Here is a 17,385-nt window from a genome sequence, read left to right on the forward strand (position 1 = left end):
GTCATGGCAGACAGGCCAGGGCTGAGGCTTCATCGCAGAGCCCACTAACTGTGACCAAAGCGGACATTTAGCCCTGTGCCAAGCACTTCAGCACCTCAGTCCTCCCCACAGTTCCATATGGTCAGCCCTGTTACCCTATCGACCTCACCTGTAAGGACCCAGAGGCCTGGAGAGGCCGTTGTACCCTGAGCAAGTGGCCAAGTACAGGCTTCACTCCCTGTCCAATGCCTCTAAAACTCAAAGCCTTAAGCGCCAACATCTGTTATCTGGAGGCATTTTAATGTGGTGTTTGGAGTACGGCCCCTGGAGCTGCCCTAGCTGGGTTCGGATCCGCACTCCACCACTTCATAGATTTGTGACTCTGAGCATGATATTTGCCCTTTCTGTTGCCTCAGTTTCCTCCTGTGTAAAATGAATATGCTTAGTGTCACTTCATAGGGCTGTTGGGAGGATTTGAGTGAGTGGATACATGGAAAGCCCCAGAGCGATGCCTCCTGGCCCTCTCTGTGTTGCGTTACTGCCTCTCAGGCCAGGGCACCGAGCCCCAGCTGTTGTGCCAGGAGCGCAGAGTCCCAGTTGTCTCAGGTGAAGCTGCGCCTCCTCCCACCTTCCTTCCTTGTGGAGTTAGATGATTGCCACAGACCTGGTAAATTCCTCAAACTCCTTAAAGTGCACTTTCTTGCTTTTCTTTGGCGGTTTCCTAGTGGAGGAGAGACAGGCATTTTGTGAGGAGAGTGGAAATCCAGGCCAATGGGGCTTTAGGGAGTAGGTTGGGGCCGCAGGGGTGGGCCCGTTTCTAAGTCTCAAACCAGAGCTCTGAAAGAAAAATGTCTTCCACCTGAGGTGGACCCTGACTCTGTGCCTCCATGCTCCAGGGGAACACAGTGGGCTTGGGTCAGCTGGACCTAGCCTCAGAATCCAGCCACGTGACCTGGGCAAGTCATGTCCCCTTTCTTATCCTTCGTTTTCTCATGGTCCAGAATAGAGACCTCTCAGGGTAGTTATGAGGAAGGCTCAGCAAGTCACTGCCGAATCCCAAGTCCTTTTGGGGTCCCTGGCTCCCACTCCCCACTCCAGAGCTTAACCCAGCCTTGAGGACGAAGATGGTGAAATCTAACCCCCTCCCCCTCCAACCCTGAGCCTGACAGATATCGCTAATGGTTCACAACACTCTTTCCCACCCAGCCTCCATCTGACCTCAGAATCTTTCATAACCCTAAGAAGCAAGATACAGTCAATGTCTCTCCTTGAGGTAAGAGAACTCTCTTTATCCTTTATTAGCTATGGCCTACCTAAGCACGGACCAAAATCTCCTTCCTGGGTTCCCAGTCACTTCCTGGGCCACCCAGGGCCGGAAGGAAGTCACAGCCCATGTCATGGCCAGGACCCACCTGCAGGCCTGGGCCTACTCCTTCACTGGAAGATGCGCCAACCAGAGCAAGGTAAAACAACGACAATCATTGATTGAGTGCTGTCACTGCTAAGATGTTGACGTTCTTTCTTATCTGATCCTCATAGTGTATGGTAGGAGCTACTAGGCCTCTTTACACATGAAGATGCTGAGGCTCAGAGAAGTGCCTTGTCCATTTAACCGGAGGCCTGTCTGATCTCTACAGGGCCCCGCTGTGTCCCACTGCAGGCATTCTGGCCACACACCCAGTGGGCAGCTGGCAGGGGTCTAGGGGCAGGGGCAGGTTCAGGCCCCTCCCACCTCATGGTGTCTGGCCAGCTGGGCTCTCCTCCGCCCATGCTGTGCCCCTCCCTCTGCGGGGATGCTGCCTTGTTCATCTGCAGTGACCCACTGATGCTGCCCATGGGCTGTCACCTGCTGCTTGACTCAAATCTGGGTAGCTCAGGCTTTGGAGTGCCAAAGGAGGCCGTTTTCTTAGAGAAGACTCAGGTTGGTCTCTCAAAAGGGCTGGGAGCAGATCCCAGGGAAACGTTCCTTTCTCCTCCTAGGAGCTGCAAGCCCACCTTTTGCCAGGGAAGGGGTGTGTCCGCTGCAAGCGGGCAGGGCAGAGAAAGGGCGGCCCCCTGTTCTCTGCAGGGCCCTGACACCTGGCTGGGGATTTGTGAAGGCCCTCACTCCAACCATGTTCTCTAAGAAGGCTCTCTTTTTCATCTTTTCCAGAAACCTTGCAATTGTGCAGGACTGGGGTCAGGAGGGTGGCTGTATGGGAGCTGAGGCCAGCAGGCCGTGATCCTGAGACACACGCCAAGGGTGACCCGGGACTGGTCAGTCTGCAGTGAGCAGTCAGGTTGGGGGATGCTGCCCTAGGATGCAGACACAAGCACAGCATGGCATCCCAGGTATGCCAGCCTCCAGCCCCTGCACTGAAAGGACAGCAATGGGGCAGAAGGCCAAGGCAGGGGGAAAGAGGGTCCGAAACTTAGCTTGTCATTCCTCTTAGACTTGCTGGGGCCCTGGGACCGGAGCAGAGCCAGATTCGGAGAAAAGACCTTCCAGTCAGAGTAGTAGCCTCCTGGCTGCCGGATGGGGCGCACTTTGTCCATCTGGAAAATGATCTTGTCTCCTGGGTACAGCAAGGCTGTGGACAGCAAGAGAAGCATCTGCAGCCATCAATCCAGACTGCCCATCCCTCCCTGAGCCTCTGGGGTCAGATGAGGTGTTTTTTGTTTTTGTTTTATTTTGTTAATTCACATTTTTAAGACATTTTCTTCTTATCTATATAGTAACTTTTTGTTGTTGAATAGTTGTAGATTCACTAGAAGTTGCAAAAATCATGCAGAGGGGTCCTTTGAACCACTGCCCCAGTGGTGACGTGCATATAGCTGTAGTGTGATGCCAGGAAAGGGGCCTTGGGACAGTATGGCTCAGGGGACTACAGATGAGGGGGGCTTGTTTATAACCAGGTCAACAAAGCCCCGAAGGCCCGGGTGCAACGAGGTCTGAGCTGTCCCAGGAGGCAGGAGGATTTGACCAAGAGTTGACGAGGTTAACTTAGACCTATTTTCTGTTTTGTTTTGGTTTTCTGAGGCAAGGTCTCACTCTGTCACCCAGGCTAAAGTACAGGTCATGGCTCACTGCAGCCTCAACTTCCTGGGCTTAAGCGACCCTCCTACCTTAGCCTCCTGAGTAGCCAGGGCCACAGGCATGCACCACCATGCCTGGCTGATTTCTTAAATTTTTAGTAGAGATGGGGTCTTGCTATGTTACCTAGGCAGGTCTGGAACTCCTGGGCTCAAGCCATCCTACCTGCCGCGGCCTCCCAAACTGCTGGGATTACAGGCATGAGCCACTGTGCCTGGCCCACTTAGATTTGTTTGGTGGCAGTTTTCTCCTTGTCTTGAATTAATCTCATGGAGATCCTTGGTAGAGTTTTCTCAGATGTGCTGAATATAAAAAATACTGAGCCAGGGTCTCCACCTTCTGCAGCTATTGAGCAGTGCTTGTCTTAAGATGGTAACACATGAAAGTTCATGTTCTAGAAAAAGTGATGGAAGTTACACTCCAGCTAGTTAATGTTGGCTATCTGGGGGTTGGGAAGGGGCTGTGGAGGTGAGAAAGAAGGAGAGGGAAGGGGGAGATATGTAACATTAATATTTTCAAAAGGTACACATGATTTTTTAAAGTATGATTTAAAAATGAGTTATATAAATAATTTTCTATAAATGGAAAAGAAAAAGAGATTTGTGAAAGGATGGTCACTAAAAGGTTCACAAGGGCCAAGTCAGGCTGGTGGAATTTAGATTTTTATGTTTTCAAAAAATTCAAATGAGCAAGTATTATCACCAAAACCAGGGTGGAAAGCCAATAAAGTTATATTCACAGGGGAGGGGGAGACCTTGTTTAGAATTCTGGCTCCTGAGCTTGAGGCCTGGAGTCTGAGCCACCAAGGTCTAGTCTAGAACACAGAGCTGGAAGTCCTGATATTTGAGCCTCTCTGCCTACAGGAGATCAGGCCTCTGTCATAAAGATACCCAACAGCCAGTGGCCAAGACAGTGGTCAGAGATGGATTTGGGCCTAGTCCTACCCACAGGATGTTCCTGTGTGCCCGTGAACATGAGATCCTGCAGAGAGGTGAAGCTCACTCAGGTAGGAACCCAGCAGCTAGCGAAAGCCAGGGGTGGATGCAGTGGCTCACTCCTGTAATCCCAGTACTTTGGGAGGCTGAGGTGGGAAGATCGCTTGAGCCCAGGAGTTTGAGATCAGCCTGGGCAACAAAGCAAGATCCCATCTCTCAAAAAAATAAAGTAAAATAAAGGGCGGGGGGAGCTTGATGTTCTGGTGGGGACGGACAAAGGAGGCACACAGGGGAAGACCTAACCCAGAGGAGCGGTCCGGGGCACATGGCAAGCCGGCCTGCATTTCAGAAGACAGAGCTGCAGCTCCACCGCTGCGTAAGACCATGGCGTAAATAATCCGAAAAGGTGAGGCTCCCCAAGGAAGGAAGAAGGAGGGATGTTTTGGTGAAAAGTCAGCATCCAGAACTGTAGGATCTCCTTCTGTCTCTGCCCTCCCAGCCCAGGCAGCACGCGTAGGAGACAATGACCACTGAAGTTGCTTGCCTGTGTTCCTGAGAGCCTCTGACCACATTCTCCTGTATACACTTGTTATGGGCCAAATTGTGTCTCCCTAAAATTCATATGTTGTAATTCTAATCCTTATACCTTAGAATGTGATGTGTGTGTGTGTGTGCATGTGTGCGTGTATGAGAGAGAGACAGAAAGGGTCTTGCTCTGTCGTCTAGGCTGGAGTGCAGTGGTGTGATCTCGGCTTACTGCAACTTTGACCTCCCAGGCTCAAGCGATCCTCCTACCTCAGCCTCCTGAGTAGCTGAGATTACAGGTACATGCCACCATGCCTGATGAATGTTTGTATTTTTTGCAGAGATGGGGGTTTTACCATGTTGCCCAGGCTGTTCTCGAACTCCTGGGCTCAAGCAATCCACCCACCTTGGCCTCCCAAAGTGCTGGGATTATAGGCGCGAGCCACCTCACCCTGCTAGAATGTGACCATTGAGGGGGGAAAAGGAAAAAAGGATGTGACTTCATTTGGAGATTTTGGTGTTTTTTTGTTTTTTTGTTTTTTTTTCAGACAGGGTCTGGCTCTGTCACTCAGGCTGGAGTACAGTGGTATGATCATAGCTCACTACAGCCTTGAACTCCTGGGATCAAGCTATCCTTCTGCCTTGGTCTCCCAAAGTACTGGGATTATTGGGGTGAACCACTGTGCCCAGCCTGGAGATAAAGTATTGAAGGAGATGATCAAGCTAAAATGAGGCTGTCCATGGGTGGGTCCTAATCCAATTTGACTGGCGTCCTTATAAGAGAAAATGTGGACACACAAGAGAGACACCAGGTGTGCATGTGCAGAGAAAAAACTGTGTGGAGGCAGCAAGGAGGCAGCCATCTGCCAGCCAAGGAGAGAGGCCTTGGAAATCAGCCCTGATGGCACCTCAATCTGGGACCTCCAGCCTCCAGAATGGTGAAAAATAAATTCCTATTGTGGAAGCAGCCCAGTCCACAGACTGGTATTTTGTTATGGGAGCCCTAGCAAACTAATCTAAGAAGACCCAAGGCCCTATAAATTCAGCACTTGTTTCCCTCCCTCTTGGGAAAAAGACGGTAATAATCAATTGTGACTGTAAAGTCTAGTTCTCACATAAGTCACACCACTGCCTGTGTGGCGTGTTCCTTTCTCAGAAAGCTACATTTCCCAGTATGGCCAAAGTTCCTTCCTAGGCAGAGGTCCAGAGGAGAAAACCGCTGCCCCCAAGTGCAGCTTGCTCCTTCATGTTTTTAAAGCACAGAGAAGATCCTGCCCATTAAATTTATACACTCTCCAGGCCGGGCGCGGTGGCTCATGCCTGTCATCCCAGCACTTTCGGAGGCCAAGGCAGGTGAATCACCTGAGGTCAGGAGTTCAAGACTGGCCTGGCCAACATGGTGAAACCCTGTCTCTACTAAAAACACAAAAATTAGCTGTGCATGGTGGTGCACACCTGTAATCCCAGCTACTCGGGAGGCCAAGGCAGGAGAATTGCTTGAACCCGGAAGGTGGAGGTTGCAGTGAGCTGAGATCGCACCACTACACTCCAGCCTGGGCAACAGAGTGAGACTCCGTTTCAAAACAAAACAAAACAAATTTATACATTCACCAATTCACGAGTTTGGAATGCAGGCATTGCTAAATTGTCATGTTGGGGCTGGGCCCTTCTTCACTCCCACATATTAGAAGTGCTCACCCCTCAGAGACACAGTGGGCTCAGACCAGCTTGGATGTATGAAAATGCATTCTCCACCCAAGCAGAGGGTAGAAGCAGTGTGGAAATCTCAGGGCTTCAGCAGGTCCTGTCTCCAGGTGCATTTGTACCCCACTGCTTGTTGCAGAAGAACCAAGCAACAGCCTGGCCTAGAGAAAGGCTTTGTTTCGATAGCAGTTATCATTTCTATCAAATCTCCCTCTTCACTATTACAACTCTTCCTTTATGTTCAACCTCAGGGCTTTCTCACTCAGAACTCCTGTCCTTGGGGCTTTCTACTCTAGGATGAGCTTTTGGTTCACCAAGATCAGGGTTCCAGAATCCAGACTTCCAAATCTCAGTTGTGGAACCCAGACCTCCAGGCCTTCTAGAAATCTCATCTAGCAGCAAAACAGACTGGGCTCCTCCTCTTCTCCTCCACGCCCCCACTCTGCCTTATTCCCAGTGTCACCACCAGAGACTACAGTGGCTTGAATGGTTGCATGGGTGCCTTGGGTGGCATCACCCTCGCCCTAGCTCTGGGGTTCCCTTGGCATCTTCCTAGGGCCAGCCACCGAGGCCCTTACCTTTCATGAGGATGTCCTCCGTCAGCGGGAGGCCATAGGACTCACAGAGCTTCCAGCATTGCAGGTAGACAAGAAAGTTGTGCCTGCGGGTCGAGTCAATGAGCTCCCTCATATCCCCGTGGATGGTGGACGGGAGGCAGTGCTCATCAAAGTGCCGATTCCCACAGCGCACCAGGCGGCACTGCTCCGTGTACTGGATGGAGGGGATCATGAGCTGCGAAGGAAGCAGAAAGAGGCTTGTCCTTCTCTTGCCTGTGTCCCTCCTCCTGGCCAGAAGAAGGTACATGCAGTGCCTCATCGACCTCTCCCCTGCGAGGTCCCCACGAGGGGTGATGGCAACCAATGTCCAGTGGGGCTGCAGTTCCGGTTCTGAAGTCAGTGAAGACTTCAGGTTCGGAAGCTCAGGTTCTGAAGTCACAGCCCTGTTGATGGGTGTGCAGGTGTGCACACATGATTGTGTAACATATACAGTAAAACACAGTACACATGCCCTAGAGGTGTCCTATTGAAAAATGACATTCACAAGGCCACAAGGTGGCTCACACCTGTAATCCCAGCACTTTGGGAGGCCGAGGCAGGAGGATAACTTGAGCCCAGGAGTCTGAGATCAGTCTAGGCAATGTGGCAAAACCCTGTTTCTACAAGCAAAAATTAGCTGGGCATGGTGGCGCATGCCTGTAGTCCCAGCTTCTCAGGAGGCTGAGGTGGAAGGATGGCTTGAGCCTAGGAAGTTGAGGCTTCTGTGAGCCAAGATCAAGTCACTGCACTCCAGCCTGGGCAGTATAGTGAGACTGTCTCAAAAAAAGAAAAGAAGAGAAGAGGAGAAAAGAGAAGAAAAGAAAAGTGACATTTGAGTGTTTGGCTGCACGGGAATTTAAATTAGGAGCAACCATCTGTAACCTTGAGGTAAAAGCCACAAGCTAAGATAGGAGGAGGCTGGCAGAGCAGGTAGCTGCTTTTGTTGGCTGCCACCACCTTGTTTTTTAACAAGGAAAAAAAAAAAAAAACTATCTTTTAAAGCTTCTAACACCAGAATCAGCAAAGACCAGCCCATGGGCCAAATCTGGCCCACCAGCTGTTTTTATAAATAAAGTTTTGTTGGAGCACAGCCACACTTATTTGTTAAGGTGCTGTCTGTGGCTGCTTTCCTGCTGCAATAGCAGAGCTGAGTAGTTGCGACAGACAACATATGGCCCACCAGGCCTAAAATGTTTACTATCTGGCCCTTTACAGGGGAACTTTGATGGTCCCTGCTCAAACATTTTGGGTTTTCTTGTCAAGCAACTGAATCAAATCTTAGTAGATCTAGCACTTAGCAATATCTGCCATTTTATTATATGTACAAATACAAATATTGTAGGTATAACCAGAAATGTGCATTTTTAATTTTTTATACACATATATTTGTATTAATTTATTATTATTATTATTATTATTATTTTTAGAGACATGGTCTCACTTTGTAGCCTGGGCTGGGGTGCATTGTGCAATGATAGCTCACTGCAGCCTTGACCTCCCAGGTTCAAGCCATCCTCTGGCCTCAGCCTCTTCAGTAGGTGGAGCCACAGGCACACGCCACCATGCTGGCTAATTTTTTAAAAACTTTTTGCAGAGACGGGTTCTTGCTATATTGCCCAGGTTGGTCTCAAACTCCTGGCCTCCAGTGATCCTCCTACTTTGGCCTCCCAAAGTGCTAGGATTACAGGCGTGAGCCACTGCACCTGGCCCGTATATACTTTTTTTTTTTTGAGACACGATCTTGCTCTTTCCCTTAGGCTGGAGTGCAGTGGTGCGATCTTAGCTTACTGCAGTCTCAACCGTCTGGGCTCAGGCAATCCTCTCACCTCAGCCTCTTGAGTAGCTGGGACCACAGGCACATGCCATCACACTAGGCTAACTTTAATTTTTTTGTAGAGACAGGATCTCCCTATGTTGCCTAGGATGGCCTCGAACTCCTGGGCTCAAGCAGTCCTCTCAGTACCTTGGCCTCTCAAGGCGCGGGGCTTACAGGTGCAAGACACCACTCCAAGCCTATATTATATATGAATATTTATATGTAGTATTGTATTGATGTTGTCTGCCTCCCTTACTAGACTGTCAGCTTCCTAGGGGCAGGGACTCTTAGGCTTACTACAACGCCCAGAAGAGTGCCTGGCACATGGTAGGCTCTCAACAAATGTTTACTGGACAAGCTAATTCATGCAATCAATCCTTCCTTCCTTCATTTGCCATATATTTCTGGAAAGTCTACCCAGTGCCAGGCCCTGTGCCAGCTGCCTGGATTCCAGCTGTGATGAAAATGCAGGCCCAGTCTCAGGATGAAAAGTCATAATTAAAGAATAGGGACGGGGGACGTGATACTTTCAGAAACAGGATCTTACTGCATTTTCACAAAAACTCAGGAGGCAGGTATTCTTATTTTACAGGTGAGGGACGTGAAGAAGGGGTGGTTGTAGAGGTGAAGACCCCCCTCCCCAGGGTTCTGCAGCCAGCGGGTGATGCTACTGCAGTGATGTGAACCCCCGCTGCTCATCCCCAAGCCACATGCCCTCCTTGGGCTGGCGAGGTACCTTGTGCTGTCGCTGCCGCTCGCGGTACCGCTTGCCTACTTCCTCCATCTCCTCCAGGGTCATGGGCCGCGCCTCCATCTGTGTGTCGACTGCAGGCACCGTCAGCAGGTCCACTTTGGGAAGCTGTGGGGCTGAATCCACCTCCTGCTTCTTGAGCGGACCCTTCAGGAAATCTCTGTGCTTAACCAAGATATAACCTAGAGTCGAGGGAAGAGATGAAGGAAGGAGGGACTAAGAGGGTGCCGAGCCACGGAACCTGCCAAGCAGTTATCCAGTGTCACCCAGCAGGCACCAGGCCAACCCTCCGCTCCCTTCCCACACGTCTGGGCAGTGCCCACCTGAGCTGTACCTTAGATGTGGCCCTCCTCTCTATCTCCACTAATGGTGTCCGTTACCGCACCAACCCCAGCCCTCTGGCTGCCATTCTTGTCCTGTCACCCTGTCTCACCAAGCAGCAAATAGGATCTTTAAAAAATATAGAGTATGGGCCGGGCGCGGTGGCTCAAGCCTGTAATCCCAGCACTTTGGGAGGCCGAGACGGGCGGATCACGAGGTCAGGAGATCGAGACCATCCTGGCTAACACGGTGAAACCCCGTCTCTACTAAAAATACAAGAAAATTAGCCGGGCGAGGTGGCGGGCGCCTGTAGTCCCAGTTACTCGGGAGGCTGAGGCAGGAGAAAGGCGTGAACCCGGGGGGGCGGAGCTTGCAGTGAGCCGAGATTGCGCCACTGCACTCCAGCCTGGGGCACAGAGCAAGACTCCGTCTCAAAAAAAAAAAAAAAAAAAAAAAAAAAATATAGAGTATGGCCAGGTGCAGTGGCTCATGTCTGTAATCCCAGCACTTTGGGAGGCTGAGGAGGGTGGATCATGAGGTCAGGAGATCGAGACCATTCTGGGTAACATTGTGAAACCCCATCTCTACTAAAAATACAAAAAATTAGCCAGGCGTGGTGGCACGTGCCTGTAGTCCCAGCTACTCCGGAGGCTGAAGCAGGGGAATTACTTGAACCCAGGACCTGGATGTTGCAGTGAGCTGAGATCGCGCCACTGCACTCCAGCATGGGTGACAGAGCGAGACTCCGTCTCAAAAATAAACAAACAAACAAAAATATAGAGCAGGGCACTCTGGGAGGCTGAGGCAAGTGGATCAGCTGAGGTCAGTAGTTTGAGACCAGCCTGACCAATATGGTGAAACCCCGTCTCTACTAAAAATACAAAAATTAGCCGGGTGCAGTGGCATGTGCCTGTAATCCTAACTACTCAGGAGGCTGAGACAGGAGAATTGCTTGAACATGGGAGGTGGAAGTTGCAGTGAGAAGAGATCACACCACTGCACTCTAGCCTGGACGACAGAGCAAGACTCTATCCCAAAAATATATAAATATATACATATATAGAGCAGGGTGCAGTGGCACGCCTGTGGTTCCAGATACTCAGGAGGCTGAGGTGGGAGGATTGCTTATGCCCAGGAATTCGAGGCTGCAGTAAGCTATGATCACACCTGTGAATAACTACTTCACTCCAGCCTGGGCAACATAAGGAGATCCCGATGCGTGGGTCTCCTTATGTTGGATATGTGTGGATGGATAGATAGAGAGATAGAGAGATAGATAGATAGATAGATAGATAGATAGATAGATAGATAGATAAATAGACAGACCAGATCGCCTCATTCCCTTGGCTTCCCACAGCACTTAGACCAAAACCCAGAGTCCTTTCCCTGGGCTACAAGGCCCTACTGCACCGTCTGGCCTCAGCTGCCTTCCCACCTGGTCCATGGCGTACAATTCACCCTTCACTCATTCCACCTAGCCACCTTCATCACCTTCTGTCTCTTGCAAGCTTTCCTACCCCAGGGCCTTTGCCTTCACAGTTCTATCTGCCTAGATTGCACTTCCCCCAAGACTAATTCCTGTCAATCACTCAGATGTCAGCTCCAATGTCTGCTTCTCAGAGAGGCCTTCCCTGACCACCAGCCCTTTAGGTGCAAGCTCATCAAAAGCTGGCGCTTTGGCTGACCCACTGCTGTGTTCCTAGTTTCTAGAAGGGGCACACAGTAGTTGCTCAACAAAGATTCTAATGAATGAAAGAATCCCATTGTCCCTGCCCTGGTTTAGACCTTCATTGTCTGAAGCTGAAATAATATCCTAAACTTACCACCTTCTATTGAGGCTGTGAACAAGTGGCTCAGCCTCTCTGAGCTCCAGCTTCCTCCTCGTAAAGCAGGAATAGCAATTGTGACCTCTGCGGACATGAAGGATAAACTGAGATCATTCTGCAAGAATGAAGAAGAGCTACTGCAAGAAGAACTACTGGAAGAAGGCACCTCTGCCAAGACACTCAAACTCTTGCCTCTTTAGACAAAGTGAGAGACACCCTGACAGAGCAGGAGCACCGTCACCAGGGACAAACACCGCCACTTTAAGTTTCAGCTCCCTTTCTAGCCTCATGCATTTCAAGGAAATCACTTCTCTTCTAACTACGAGCAGCCAGAAAGAGCAGACGGTAAAACACAGATAAGACAGCTTGGGCACAGAGGGAGGTGGGGGAAAGTCTCTTGGGTGACTGCCAAACTTCACCCTCATACAATAGGCCCCAGTAAAACAGTGGGCCTTAATAAGCACATTCCTTTCCCTTCAGGTGCACTAAGATAGGGAAGCTAAAAGCAGACTTGGGGGATATGCCTGCAGCTGCAGAAAGATGGAAACAGACACACAACTCTCCCTCCCAGATAAGCCCAACAAAGAGACACAGAAGCAGTCCACACCTCTGATAAACTCTCCCACACTGAATCTTTAAAAACTCTTAGTCTGTAAGAGAGTGTGGCTCTGACCTAACTCAGCCAGCTGCCACTCTCAGGTTTGTTTTCTCTGAAATAAACCTGTACTTGACTATTGAGCCACCTTTCATGTTTCTTTCCTCTTTCTTTAATTCTTACACACCCCAGTCTACCCATCTTACCACTGTTGCTCACCAGGGCAAAAGAACTCAGTGATGATGCCAAAATAGCACCATGAGAGCAAATGTCTGCTGTTTGACTTTGTGTTTACTTACTGGGAAGTAACAGGCCCCAAAATATCTCTGCTGCAAATATGCATCACAGCACACTGTGGTCATTCAAATGACTTGCAGCCAGCTACACAGATAGCGATGAGCTCGGTAATTTATAATAAAAAGGCACAAAGAGTATCAGAGGGAAAGCAGCCCAACTCGAGGCGACCTTAAAAATGTGCTGGACATAAAGGAGATTACTACTGTTGGGGTGGTGATACATGCAGGAGACGACTGTTGGGGTGCTAAGGTTCCCTGAGCTCTGACAGAGGCAGAGACCCTGCTTGGGAGGTGATGGTTTCTCTGCAGGGCAGCTGGTTGAGACTGGACATTGAAAATCTCCCAGAGGACTGAGGAATGGATGCTCTGAGTTGCCTGCTGTTCCCAAATGAGCCACTCCAGTGAAGATGCTGAGTAACTCCACTTGGTGTGACCGTAAACTCGAATGGCCTCACCCCGGATCTTTAGCATTGTTAGGAAACCCCTCCACTGCCTCCTCCAGGGCTCCTGTGTGACTCAGGGAGGACAAGGAGGCTCCAAACATGCATGAGATTAAATTCCTGCCAACCTGGTGGATGGGAACAGAGCAAGATTTGTTTCATTTAGAAAAACAAAGCTGTGGCTATGTTTGGGAAGGGTGCTGGAATGGGTGGGTGGTTGTAATTGTTCTTTTTTGTTTGTTTACTACAAGAATGGTACTAAGATATAAAGAAATATTATACAATGCACCTTTGTGTTGTAGAGTAAATTCACAGCCAGAGCTTTAGCAAGTCCATTTCTAATTTGCCTCTGTGCCTTGTCTGGGCAGATGTGGCCCCACAAGTGTATTGCTTGGCAGATGGAACTTGAGCCATGCACAACCTTTACAACTGTTCACAGCAACCCTGCCATAATACCCCTGATAGCAGAATACCAAAATATACTTTCCAGTAAACTGTAAACATGTGCTAATTCTGGTTCTGAACAAGAATTTTATCAATAAGGTATGGATTAATAGTGAGGAGGCCTTGGACCCACATACACATAAATGTCTCCGGAAAGGCTTGCCATTTGGGTCAGTTCTCAGCCTCTCAGGTGGGCTCTGGTGGGCTGAGTATCCTCCGCTAAGAACAAGGGCAGGGACTCATTTGTCTTTGAATGGACACAGTGGTAGCTGGGCACTCAAGGGAATATCTGCTCCTTACTTAATCTCTGGGCCTGAAAATTTCCAGAGGCTTGGCCAAACCACAGTCAGCCCAAACTGGGGAACACACTGAGGAAGTGAGTTTGGAGGAGAGGCCAAGGCTTCCTGCACCATGCTCGCTCCCAGGACGGGGAGGTGGAGGCACAGGACAGGGAGGGGTACGCACGCTTCCTTGCAGTGGCCAGGCTGCTCCTTTGCTGAGCCATAGACCACTGCTTGTAGGTATTGGCCAGGATGTCCATGGTGATGGTGTTGTGCTTCCCAAGAGAGCTGAGGTAGATCACTATATCCTCCACCTCCTGGTTCTTCAGAGGGACTCCGACCTGAGGAGACAGAGACCTTGAGACTAGCAGGCTCCCATCTAAACATCCTGCCCTGATGGCCAAGGCCTTACCAGCCTCCTCAGATCCCCATCCTGCTTCCAGTTTCATCCTCAACCACTCACTACTATACCCAAGATCCCTGCTGCAGGAGCTCAGAGCCCTTTCCTGGTCCTTTCTTACCTTTGCCTTTGCTCAGGCAGTTCCTCTTCTCTGCCTGAAAAACTCCCATCCCTCCTTCAAAGTCCAGTCCAGATGTCACCATCTTTATAGAGTGGGTTACTTCTTCCTCTAGGGTCCCACCCCACTTCCTATCAGTCTCAATGGCAGATCTACCATCCTGGATATGAAGCATGATTTCACATATGGATCATCCCTGTCCACAAGTAACACATAAATCTCCCTTAATTCCTGGAAAATGGGATCAAGAATACTATACACCTCACTCTTTTAAGGACAATGAGCAACTCTGGAAGTGTATAATGCTTGCCAGCAACATTGGATATTCAAGAAGAAAAGTTGTAAAGGAAATATGATTTTGTTCTTTAGTTTCTTTAGACAATAGTCATTGTTCACTGAACTTTACTCAAATTCCTGGCCTCAAGTGATCCTCCTGCCGCGGCCTCCCAAAGTGCTAGGTAAACAGGCATGAGCCACTGCGCCTAGCCTTGAACGTTCCTTAAGTAAGATCAGAACTCTCCTGGTGCTGGCCAGGTGTGGTGGCTCATGCTTGTAATCCCAGCACTTTAGGAGGCCAAGGCGGGTGGAATGCCTGAGGTCAGGAGTTCGAGATCAGACTGGCCAGCATAGTGAAGCCCCATCTCTACTAAAAACACAAAATTAGCCAGGCATGGTGGCATATGCCTATAATCCCAGTACCCGGGAGGCTGAGGCAAGAGAATCCCTTGAACCAGGGAGAGGGAGTTTGCAGTGACCCAAGACTGCACCATTGCACTCCAGCCTGGGCGACAAGAACCAAGCTCCGTCTCAAAAAAAAAAAAAAAAAAAAAAAAAAAAGAACTTTCCTGGTGCTAAAGAATGTAATTATTTAAACTTTGGGTTATGGAGATTAAATACCATTATCTTTAAATACTTTGAAATGTTGTTGAGATAATTACATGTCATAAAACATGTGTGAGAAAACTGGTAATAATTTAAAGCCACAAAAGACATCACAGTCAACTTCTTAAAGTTGTTTAAGGTATTTGTCGTTGTTGTTTGGATTTCTTTTAAGTCAGGATCTTGCTCTGTCACCCAGTCTGGAGTGTAGTGTTGTGATCATAGCTCACTGCAGCCTCTAACTCCTGGGCTCAAGTGATCCTCCCATCTGACCCTCCCATGTAGCTGGGACTACAGGTGTGTGCCACCACACTGGGCTAAGCTTTTTAATTTTTTGTAGAGATGGGGGTCTCACTATGTTACTTAGGCTGATCTCAAGCTCTTGGCCTCGAGCAATCTTTTGGCTTTGGCCTTCCAAAGTGTTGGGGGATTACAGGCATGAGCCATCATGCCAGGGTAAAGTATCTTGCATTCAAAATATAGAAAAACTTAACTCATCTAGACTAGGGTTAGCAAGCTTTTTCTGTAAAAAGTCAGATAGAGCCAGGCGTAGTGGCTCACACCTGTAATTCTAGCACTTTGGGAGGCTGAGGCAGGTGGATCACAAGGTCAAGAGATCGAGACAATCCTGGCCAACATGGTGAAACTCCTTCTCTACTAAAAATACAAAAATTAGCTGGGTGTGGTGGTGCATGCCTATAGTCCCAGCTACTCGGGAGTCTGAGGCAGGAAAGCCGCTTGAACCCAGGAGGCGGAGGTTGCAGTGAGCCAAGATCGTGCCACTGCACTCCAGCCTGGTGACAGAGTGAGACTGCGTCTCAAAAAACAAACAAACAAACAAACAAAAAACTCAGTAAATATTTTAGGTTTGGCTAGCTATACAGTGTGTCATACTGTTCAACTGTGCCATTGTAGCATGAAAGCAGCCACAGACAATTCAAGGATGAATGAGTGTGACTGTGTTCCAATAAAACTTTATTTAAAAAAACAGGAAGCAGGCTGGACTTGTCTCGTGAGCCACAGTTTGCAGACCTCTGCTAGGCCGATAAAACTTTCCATGATGATGGAAATGTTCCACATCTGTGCAGTCCAGTAGAGGAGCCACTTGCCACATGTGACTACTGAGCACTCAAAATGTGTAGCTGGTGTGATAGACAGACTGGATTTTTAAATTTATAATTGATTTACATTAATAAATAGCCAGTGAAAGTAAAAGTGTGGTTCATAAACCAGTACTGCAGGCAACACCAGGAGCTCATTAGAAATACAGCATCTTTTGATGACCCACAGCTGTACTGGGTCAGAAGCTGCATTTCGACAGGACCCCCATGTAATTTATATGCCAGTAACAGTTGGAGACACTCTACCAGCTTTCTCTGATCTCAGTTTTGGGGTCTGCTGTGCAAGACAGGGATTCCCCAAGGTAGCTGGCTGGTTATGAGGTTGACTCTGCAGACTTTCCACTCAGGTGGGGGCTTTCAATGTCAGACTGGTGTGGGGAGCAGATTTTAAGGATCTGATTTGGCCACAAGTTAATCCATATTTTCCAATCTGGCTTTATAAGTAATAAGGCAGACAGTTTGCACTCCTTATATCTACTTCTCAGTTGAACTAGAACCCAGCAGGGGGCGGCAAAGAGGGAGTACATGGACATCCTGCCCACTTAGGCCTATCCAGAGAAAGCAGGCGGCACTTACTGCCTTTACAGCCGTGATGAACTCCTCCCTGGTGATTCTCTGGTTCTCACCCTGGCCCACCTTGTGAAATATCTCCAGGATCTTGATCTTGTGGCTATGCAGGTAGGAGTACATGACTGACAGGGCAGGGGGCTTGGGCAGCTGGAGCTGGGGCACCATCTGGCGGGAGAGCCGGGGGCCTTTTTTCTGGAAGAGGCGAGAGGGTAGGGCAGAGGAGAGAGTTCAAGGGAGATCGGCCAGTGGGATGCAGTCACCAGAGTTAGGGAGTAAGGAGAGGCCGAGCAACTCTAAATAGTAGGATAGAGTACAAAGGGCACTGGATTCAGGGCAACTGTGTTTGGCCACAAAATGCCTGGGAGACTTTGCTTCTCTGAGCCTTGGTTTTCTCATCTGAAAAACACAAGGCTTGGAAAATATAGGAACTAAAATTTCATTCTTATCTATATCTCTCCTGTCAAACCAGGCAGTATCTGTAATCCCACTGGTCTGGTCTCTCAGTGCACCAAAACCTATACCCTTCCCTGGAACCATGTGGAGATCCCCCACCCCCTCCCCCAGCCTTTGCATCTGGTATAGGCCTCTTGCCTGGAAAATTTTTCTCTCTTTCTCTATCTGTCCAAATACTCCTCCTCCTCCAATTCCAGGTGAAAGGGCATATTTTGTAATGATGATAATCTTCTACCTTGGTGCAGCACTGGACAGTTTACAA

General features: G+C 49.2%; 1 protein-coding gene across 1 annotated transcript in view; it reads right to left on the reverse strand.

The window, feature by feature from the left end:
- Positions 1-17,385, reverse strand: part of EFCAB12 (EF-hand calcium binding domain 12) — a 31,093-nt gene that overhangs the window by 559 nt on the left and 13,149 nt on the right. Inside the window, exons 3-8 of the mRNA XM_007985387.3 lie at positions 16,677-16,862; positions 13,767-13,923; positions 9,365-9,561; positions 6,795-7,008; positions 2,396-2,549; positions 644-700 (exon numbers count right to left, since the gene is read on the reverse strand). Of these exons, the coding sequence (XP_007983578.3) occupies positions 644-700; positions 2,396-2,549; positions 6,795-7,008; positions 9,365-9,561; positions 13,767-13,923; positions 16,677-16,862 (965 nt within the window). The remainder of the gene's footprint in view (positions 1-643; positions 701-2,395; positions 2,550-6,794; positions 7,009-9,364; positions 9,562-13,766; positions 13,924-16,676; positions 16,863-17,385) is intronic.

This window comes from Chlorocebus sabaeus, chromosome 22 (genome assembly GCF_047675955.1).
Source record: "Chlorocebus sabaeus isolate Y175 chromosome 22, mChlSab1.0.hap1, whole genome shotgun sequence".
Classification (NCBI taxonomy): domain Eukaryota; kingdom Metazoa; phylum Chordata; class Mammalia; order Primates; family Cercopithecidae; genus Chlorocebus; species Chlorocebus sabaeus.